This window comes from Leuciscus leuciscus (genome assembly GCF_965113295.1).
Source record: "Leuciscus leuciscus genome assembly, chromosome: 19".
Classification (NCBI taxonomy): domain Eukaryota; kingdom Metazoa; phylum Chordata; class Actinopteri; order Cypriniformes; family Leuciscidae; genus Leuciscus; species Leuciscus leuciscus.
In genome coordinates this window covers 3,871,841-3,881,380 of record NC_138743.1, presented here as the reverse complement: position 1 = coordinate 3,881,380, position 9,540 = coordinate 3,871,841, and the positions used below count along the sequence as shown (strand labels likewise).

Sequence of the window (9,540 nt, the reverse complement as noted above, 5' to 3'; positions counted from 1 at the left end):
TTTCATCTTTTACATAGACTTTGATTCAGGATCTACTTCATAACAGTAATAATAATGATTTATATATTGAGACATTTTTCTTTCATTTGAACGTTTTTAAGCATTAAAATAATTAATTAAAAGAAAAACAACAATATAGCATGATAATAGTTACCATTCTTTAATTGAAATAATTTGCCTAAATTGTTCATGTTTAATATTCACCATTGCAATAATATGTATGTATGTATGTATGTATGTATGTATGTATGTATATATATATATATATATATATTAGTTAAATGTAAACATTTTGTTTCATTCCCTGCTGTTATTAGCAAGTTAGCCCACATTATGTCCCTATAAATTGCTGTTCTATTATTGTTGTACTGTTTTTTTTCATATTATAACTTACCATATTCTCTACTGATTTAACAAACCATGACTTTGAAATGTCCAACTTAGCAGAATTATTAATTAACTTCTAAGGTTTTACATTTGTATTGAATTAACTGCACATTATAAATATAAACAGCACAAATTAAATGTACCAATTTAATCTCTGGTCGAATCTCACAACACGGTCAGTATATTTCAGGGTCAAATTTACCTCAGAATCAAGAAAATGAAACGTATTTTTAGGAACACTGAGAATTCATTTCTTGTAGTTGTTTTTTTTTCTTTTGATGTAGGGGTGAAATATAACCAGGACATTTCTTGTTCAGATTCGCCCATAAACTGCATTTGAGTGACAGATGACGTCAACGGAGGCGGGATTTTCATGGAAAGTGCTGGAAAGAGACAAAGTACCGCTAGTCATAACGCCTGATGTTCTTCCGATGCGAAACGTAGTGCAGTCGATTATGCTTTATTATGTGCATTTCCTTTGCTACATTTTCTGACAATTTGACTATTTCATGTGTATTATGACAAACACTATTTTGAGAACGTGAGGATTGTATAAAGACCTTCCTATCAGTGAAGTAAACATTTTGCGCGCATCTCCCCAAACTGATTTTATAACCGTTCAAGTGGTCAATGTCTAACTATCTAAAATGTATTCATTTCCGTCTCCGATTTTGTAGACTATTACAAAGAGTCATACACGCATGTTTAGATTGTATTAATAATAATGCGCAAGGAAATGTAATATAATAATATTATTTAATATAAACCTTTGTTTGTTTAATAAGAATAGACTCGTTCCAAGGCCTTGAGACGTTCGCTATGAATCTCTAATAACAATCTCCTTACAAAAACGTTTTCAAATTGCAAAATAGTTTTTTTAAACTTGTTTTTCTAATCATTTCTTATTTAAAATATTACAATATTATTCCAATAATTTAGAAATTATTTATATCTGATGTAGCTAGTAAAGAAACTGCATTTTTGGAAGGGAATAAATGCGATTCACACAGATAAAAGAGTCTAGTCTGTCTTCGTTAAAAGTGTGCAAGTGTCTCGCGCATGCGCAGTGTGAGACCGCGCGGAGGGATACAGTCGCACAGTCATAGGCGGAGTATAAAGAAAAGAGCCGCGCACGCGAGGTTCTCTCCTCTGCTTCCCTGAGTCTCAGTATAGGGGAGATCAGCTGTTTCTGTGGCGATTAAACCATCAAATATCAACGAAACTAACCAAGGTAAACCCTCGATCTCGATCTAAAACGATTCCATATGATTTCAGGCATTAATTGAAACCAACAGAGTTATGTTTAATCGCGTTACTCATCACTTAATGTTATTCCATTCGTTATTTGGCCGGTATCGTAATGATGCGGATGACGGTTAAAAACCTCTTTTCTCCGTCATTCAGACCCCGCCATTCGTTATAAGACTTATTTATTTGTCGTTTAAAAAAGAAAAAAGAAACGTATGTTAATATCGAATATAATGTTAACTTGTTTTTTTTATGGCTGTTTAATGAGTTGACGAGCAGGTGCAGTGGTTTAGTGTTACAAAACTGATGCTCGTGTTGTTACTGGTCATCTATTAGCTTCTTGCTCATTTCTTTGGTCGTAATTCATATCTAACGTTATATTTATCCGCCGTCACGCTGCGAACACCGATGACCCGACTGGCTGATTGGTTAATTAAAAGTCATCGTAACCTTTTCATAAAAGCTAGTCTATATGCGCTTAAAGTTATTGAAGTATCACGAAAAATGGTTTATTCCGTTCATTTTTAATAAGCGAGATCCATCTAAATCGGTTAAATTTCAAGGATTGCAGCAGTAAAACACGTGTTGCGCGCATTGTCCTTCTGCGCCATGTTCTTCCGCATCCGGGCCTTTCATGGGCCTGTTTTTCTTGTGTAACTGTACTACAACTGATGGAGTGAGTCACACACTTTCATTTTCTTTTTAACAAACCTACTTGTCCCACTTAGACATATGAACAGAAATCCCTAATAATATGCACTTATTTTGAAGTGTGTTTTATAAATTAGTAAAGCCTTTTTGATGGATCTAATAAGGATGTACCGACTCTGTTGTTTCTCAGATGCCTGAAGAAATGCGCCAAGATGAGGAGGCCGAGACCTTTGCCTTCCAGGCAGAGATCGCCCAGCTGATGTCTCTCATTATCAACACCTTCTACTCCAACAAAGAGATCTTCCTCAGGGAGCTCATCTCCAACGCCTCTGACGTAAGACCCATGATAGACTGTTTTACTAAACATTTGGCTGACTTAAAGGGTTAGTTCACCCAAAAATGTAAATGATCCCAAAACTTACTTCTCAAGCCGTCCTAGGTATATGACTTTCTTCTTTTCAGCCAAACACATATATATATATATATATATATTAGACTATATAGATTATATTGACTTGAGGTCAATCAAGTGATTCCAACGATATAATTTCTGTTTCATTAGTGTTTAATTTTGGTGGTTTTGCATTTAGAATTATCTTTTAAGGCTATGTCGTTCCTGCTAACAATCTATTTTGTTTTCTCCACTCAACAGGCTCTGGACAAAATCAGATATGAAAGTTTGACAGATCCCACCAAACTGGACAGTGGCAAGGACCTGAAGATCGACATCATCCCCAATGTTCACGATCGCACTCTTACCATCATTGACACCGGTATTGGAATGACCAAAGCCGATCTCATCAATAACCTGGGTACCATCGCAAAGTCCGGGACAAAGGCCTTCATGGAGGCTCTGCAGGTGATGCATCTGCCAATGTAAGCTTGTTTTATCAATACGTCTACATTAACTTTAGTCTATAATGTTTGTTTTTTCCTATCTTTCCAGGCTGGTGCCGATATCTCCATGATTGGGCAGTTTGGTGTAGGCTTCTACTCTGCCTACCTGGTGGCTGAAAAGGTCACAGTCATCACTAAAAACAACGATGACGAGCAGTACGCCTGGGAGTCGTCCGCTGGCGGCTCTTTCACAGTCAAGGTGGACAGCGGTACGTTACCAGCTTGTCCTTGAAGACATAGTCAAACAAATGTATTCAGACACCTTCAATATTTCTCACATTATCAGTTAATTCACTATAGTTTAGAAAATGGTAATAAAATTTGACAAGAACTGTTGATATTTCACTGGTTTTGTCCATCCTTCTGTTAGACTGTCTCACAAATGAATTGTTGAATATCTGTCAGCTGTTCAATTTAACTACACTATTAGATAATACATCTAGAAATACATAAAGAAAATGCTTAGCAAAACATGGTCAGGACAAAGTGTCTGAATCATTTTTGGTCCCAATTTTGTATAAATTTGACTGGTAATCCACTGTATGAAGAATTTTTGGGTATAATGTCAGTTTACTTTATTTTGCTCTCCTCACTTACATAAATTAACTATAGTGTCCTGCACCCACTATTAAAAGTGTCTGAATAATTTTTGGTTTGACTGTACATGCCATATTAAGGGTGACATTGATTTTCACACTCACCTGTCTGTCTCCAGGTGAGCCTATTGGTCGTGGAACCAGAGTCATTCTTCACCTGAAAGAAGACCAGACAGAGTACGTAGAGGAGAAGAGGGTGAAGGAAGTGGTCAAGAAACACTCCCAGTTCATCGGATACCCAATCACTCTCTTCGTAAGTGGGATTATTCATGCAGACCTACTTTTCTGGTCATTGAGTGTTTGTTGCAAAGAATAATGGTAAAATATCAAATTTCCATGCAGGTGGAAAAGGAACGCGACAAGGAAATCAGCGACGACGAGGCAGAGGAGGAGAAGGCTGAGAAGGAAGAAAAGGAGGAGGAGGAAGGCGAAGACAAACCCAAGATTGAAGATGTCGGCTCAGATGATGAAGAGGACTCCAAAGACAAAGACAAGGACAAGAAGAAGAAAAAGATCAAGGAGAAGTACATTGACCAGGAGGAGCTGAACAAAACCAAGCCCATCTGGACCCGTAACCCTGACGACATCTCCAACGAGGAGTACGGAGAGTTTTACAAGAGCCTGACTAATGATTGGGAAGACCACCTGGCTGTCAAGGTAACGTAATGGATTCTACAGAATAATATTCAAATTAAGTGTTTGAGAATTGCTGAAATAATGTTTAACTCATTGTCCTGCAGCATTTCTCTGTGGAGGGTCAGCTGGAGTTTCGCGCTCTTCTCTTCATCCCTCGCCGTGCCCCCTTCGACCTCTTCGAGAACAAGAAAAAGAAGAATAACATCAAGCTGTACGTCAGAAGGGTCTTCATCATGGACAGCTGTGAGGAGCTCATCCCAGAGTACCTGAGTAAGTAGCTTTGCCCTTACAGAGATCGTTCACCCACAAATGAACTGTCATTTAAATCGCCTTCATGTCATTTCAAACTCATAAAGCTTTAATCTTAGGGTTAATTTTTGAAACCTGAAGACTTAAAACCTGTCCGTCCATTTGAAAGTCTAGGAAACCAAAATCCATAGTCATCGTAATGTGAATCAAGCGGTTCTTAAGAATAGATTTAATGCATGCTTTTATTCACAAATGCATACATGGTGCATTACACATATGGTAAACAAGGAAGCTTGAGCATTTGAGTTGCCATGTATACCATATATAATGGTGATCATTGTTTAGATGTGAATAAAAGCCTAAATTGAATCTGTTAATCATATGAAGCAATCATATCTCTTCACAAGACTTGGATAAAACTGCTTGATTAAATATGGATTCACTTTGCAATGCCTTTTATGACCATTTTGGATCCAAGTTTGTTTAAAAATTAATAAAAAAATATCTTCATTTGGGTTTCGAAGATTAAACAAAGTCTCAAGAGTTTGGAATGACATGAGGGTGAGTAAAAGGCAATTTTATATTATAACAATGCCTTTTTTAATTCAGCATGAAATTGCCCTTTTCGGTTTCTGCTGACATGACAAAGTCTGAGAAGTTTTGAAAAAGCTTTTTCCTCATCCAATCCTGATGGATTTTAAAAGTCCTGCTGATGATCTTTTTCTACGGTTACCAAAGTTGAATGTTTTGCCGCTGAACTTCTCGAGTCTTTACAATTGAAACTTTCAAAGGTGCAACGTCACTAAAAGCTTTTCTTTCTCCAATCATTGTCCCCTCCAGACTTCATTCGTGGTGTTGTGGACTCTGAAGATCTGCCCCTCAACATCTCCAGAGAGATGCTGCAACAGAGCAAGATTCTCAAGGTCATCCGCAAGAACATCGTCAAGAAGTGCCTGGAGCTGTTTGCTGAGCTGGCCGAGGACAAGGAAAACTACAAGAAGTTCTACGATGCTTTCTCCAAGAATCTTAAAGTAAGTTGCATCTTAAAGTAAGAGTCTTTGGCCTTGTTTCACAGACAAGGCCTTAGTTCAATTAGGACCTTTAATAGCTTTTATAAACATGCCAAAAAAAATTAAAAACATTACTGGTGTGCATCATGAGACAAAACAATGACATATTTTAAGTGCAAGCTGTGTTCGGTTAAACAACTCAAACATGCATTTTAGTCTTTAGTCTTGAGGACTGTTACTTCCAATAAAGATGTGATTGAAAGCGGTGTTAACATTTGTTGTGACCTCCAGCTGGGCATCCACGAGGACTCTCAGAACCGCAAGAAGTTGTCAGAACTGTTGCGTTATCAGAGCTCGCAGTCCGGCGACGAGATGACCTCCCTCACAGAATACGTCAGCCGTATGAAGGAAAACCAGAAGTCCATCTACTACATCACTGGTAAGATTTCATCCGCATCAATCCTGCCTTTCAAGTAGGACTCAAAAATAACAGTGCAATTATGAAATCACAAAGGCTGTGATTTGATTTAAATGTATTCGCTGCGTATTTCAGAGTAAAGCGTGGCACTGTGTTTGTTACGCGAGCAGCTCATTATTCAGTGTTTGACACATTTTAAAGCAGCTTAATATAGCTAATAATATATTAGTCAACTTGCACCTGCGTCAAAAGTGCGACCCGAAAGAGGATGTGATTCGTTGCTATTTTCGGGATTCTGATTGGCTAACGTGGGCTTGAGCTTCTCATTACACTGCCACCTACAGGTTTGGCATGCTCTTGATGGCATATATACACTGGTTTGTGTAAACAAACACTTCTGAAAACTGACGGGTGTGCACAATGTTATTTTTGAAAACAGAGAGGGTGAATGTTTATGAAAATAGCTGGCCACGTGTAAACGCAGCCTGAGTTGCGATTTTCTTTTCTCCCAAATCATGCAAGGTCCGCTGAACTTGCGGTTCATGTTAACGATGTTGTCATTCTCCTCCAGGCGAGAGCAAAGACCAGGTCGCCCACTCCGCTTTTGTGGAGCGCGTGTGCAAGAGGGGTTTCGAGGTGCTGTACATGACCGAGCCCATCGACGAGTACTGCGTCCAGCAGCTGAAGGACTTCGATGGCAAGTCTCTGGTGTCCGTCACCAAAGAGGGACTGGAGCTGCCAGAGGATGAAGACGAGAAGAAAAAGATGGAGGAAGACAAGGCCAAGTTCGAGAACCTCTGCAAGCTCATGAAGGAGATCCTGGACAAGAAAGTAGAGAAGGTATGTTTGCAAAAACGCAAGAACTGATCTCATGGTTTCAAAACACTTTCACAGTAATAAACGGGGAAAGTAGCAGAATCAAACATGCAGACTTTATCAAATGAGACCAAATTCAGATTCTACTCTAAAAAACAAGGGTGTCATTATTCAGCTCAAGTCGACGTCCACTTTAATTCTTTCAAAATTGTGTTATAAACAGGATTCCTAGTCAGAGTTGCACAGATGGTGAGTTTACATAATGGACTTTTGCGCCGCTTGATGTGCTCGCGTTTTGCCTGCAGACTCAAATGTGTGAATTTCCGGTTTTTGTGTGCAGATTAAAATAAAATAAAACTAATAAATTGACAGATGCATTTGTGTTGAGTGACTAACAGTGACTATGCAACCCTGAGTATTCAACCAGAATGTGCCTTAGTAACAGTCAACATTTGAAGTGGATCAAAAAAAAGTTAAAGTCATACATTAATTTTGAACAATACCCATTCTTGTCTTAGATCAACTTTGAACTTTTTTTGATCCACTTCAAATGTTGACTTGCTGTAGTTTACCACCTGTTCCTCATGCTAATGTCTGATGTTTCTCCAGGTCACCGTATCAAACAGGCTGGTTTCTTCACCCTGCTGTATCGTGACCAGCACTTACGGTTGGACGGCCAACATGGAGAGGATCATGAAGGCCCAGGCCCTGAGGGACAACTCCACCATGGGCTATATGATGGCCAAGAAACACCTGGAGATCAACCCCGATCATCCCATCATGGAGACCCTGAGGCAGAAGGCTGATGCGGATAAAAACGACAAAGCCGTGAAGGATCTGGTCATCCTCCTGTTCGAGACTGCGCTGCTGTCCTCTGGATTCTCATTGGACGATCCTCAGACACATTCAAACCGCATCTACAGAATGATCAAGCTGGGATTAGGTACGTTCAACTCGCATTTCTGGTTTCGTCCTGCTGTGTTTGGGTAAATGCAATAGTCAACATTTGAAGTGGATCCAAAAAAAAATGGTTCCAAATTCATGCATAACTAAAAAAAAAAAAAAAAAAACTTAAGTTATACCTTTTTTTTTATTTTTTTTATCCACTTCAAATGTTGATTACTGTATTTACCCGAAGTTGTCTTAAAACAAGAACGGGTATTGTTCAAAATCCATGTATACCTTTAACTTTTTTTGATTCACTTCAAATGTTGACAACTGTATAATGAAGTTTTATAACGAACCTTCTTGTCTTGTTCAGGTATTGATGAAGATGAAGACGTTCCCGTGGAAGAGCCCACCTCTGCTCCCGCTCCTGAAGAAATCCCACCTCTGGAAGGAGACGACGACGCCTCTCGCATGGAGGAAGTCGATTAAAATCCATTCGTCTGTAATTCCCCAGTCAATTTTTTCCGTAGTCATTCCGTAACATCTTATCGTTCCCTTTGGCCTGTAGAAGGTTAATCTGATTCTCTGTAATGATTCCTTAAAGTATCAAAATGTGTAACTAAAGCATACTGTCCACTTTTGCTCAGTTTTGAGCCGTCATGTACTTTTGTTTTTTTTACATATGTTCATGGATCAATGGGTTGCTGCAGTATTGTCTGAGCACAATAAGCACTGTGTTTCACTGATACTGAGTCCGCTGGCTGTGCTGGATTGAATCAAGCATGATTTCATTCTGCATGGAAGGGGAAAGACCTTTTGCCTGAGTACAGGCATGTATTGTCTTGGTTTTCAGAAATTAAAACACAAGGTGAAACCTGAATTTTGTTGTCTTATTGCTTTTTTTTTTTTTTTCATTCATTTGGTTTAAGCGTTCAACCAAATTGGAATCCTTGAAAAAAAAAATGGAAGTCTTTAAATGTATTTAAGTTCAGTTCACAAATGGCTATTCTGTTAAGAAATAAAAATTGTTAAAATGTATCAAATTGGAACATCAGGCTTTTGAGAGGTTTATTTGTTCATCTCTCCATGCTTTTAAAACTACAGAGCTTTGATATAAAACTAAGCACCTAAATATCTTACCGAGACATTGGCAGCCGAAGAGTGACGACTGATGTTTATATTTATTTTATGCAAGTAGTGTTATACTGTTATCTCATTAACAAGCATCAGAATTGTATCATTTTTTGGCTTCATTTGAGCCTCTGAATAAAACTGATGTGTTTTTCTTAAAGCATGAGCTCTATTCTCACTATCATACCATGGCCTGGTTTCACCAATGGGGCTTAGATTAAGCCAAGCTTTAGTTAAAATAGGACATTAAAGTAGCTTTTATAAATGTGCCTTAGAAAAAAAACTGGTGTGCATCATGAGACAACAGTGACACTGACATATTTAAGCCTCATCTGTGAAACTAAGCATAGAAGTATGAGGCATAAAAGCATGTCAAATATGATAGAATGCATATGCAAACAGTTCCAGTTTTTTTTTTTTTTTTTTTTGATTCATTTCATGTCAGGCTTTACAGGATTAATACATTATAAAAAATTAACTAGGAATGAGCAGTATATTCTTATAGCCAGTGTTGGGAATATTGCATTATTCCTAATGCTTGGTAGTAACTGATTACATGTAAACTAGATTATGTAATCACATTTTGTAATTTATTTTTCATTAAACTCAAGAA

General features: G+C 38.0%; 1 protein-coding gene and 1 long non-coding RNA gene across 2 annotated transcripts in view; both read left to right on the top strand.

Annotated features, from left to right (window-relative positions):
- LOC309482145 overlaps positions 1–9,540 on the top strand; it is a 241,987-nt gene that overhangs the window by 35,470 nt on the left and 196,977 nt on the right. The window lies entirely within an intron of this gene.
- hsp90ab1 (heat shock protein 90, alpha (cytosolic), class B member 1) lies at positions 1,461–8,676 on the top strand. The gene is made up of 12 exons (XM_082147184.1): positions 1,461–1,618; positions 2,477–2,620; positions 2,939–3,145; positions 3,233–3,392; positions 3,899–4,032; positions 4,122–4,436; positions 4,520–4,685; positions 5,505–5,695; positions 5,966–6,113; positions 6,664–6,932; positions 7,518–7,851; positions 8,170–8,676. Exons 2-12 carry the CDS (start codon positions 2,477–2,479, stop codon positions 8,283–8,285), a joined length of 2,184 nt encoding a protein of 727 aa, XP_082003310.1. The 5' UTR covers positions 1,461–1,618; the 3' UTR covers positions 8,286–8,676.

Coding starts and splice junctions, on each gene's coding strand:
- hsp90ab1 (XM_082147184.1), top strand. CDS start 2,477: ATGCCTGAAGAAATGCGCCAAGATGAGGAGGCCGAGACCTTTGCCTTC. Junction 3,146..3,232: donor CCTTCATGGAGGCTCTGCAG/GTGATGCATCTG, acceptor CTATCTTTCCAG/GCTGGTGCCGATATCTCCAT. Junction 6,933..7,517: donor TGGACAAGAAAGTAGAGAAG/GTATGTTTGCAA, acceptor ATGTTTCTCCAG/GTCACCGTATCAAACAGGCT.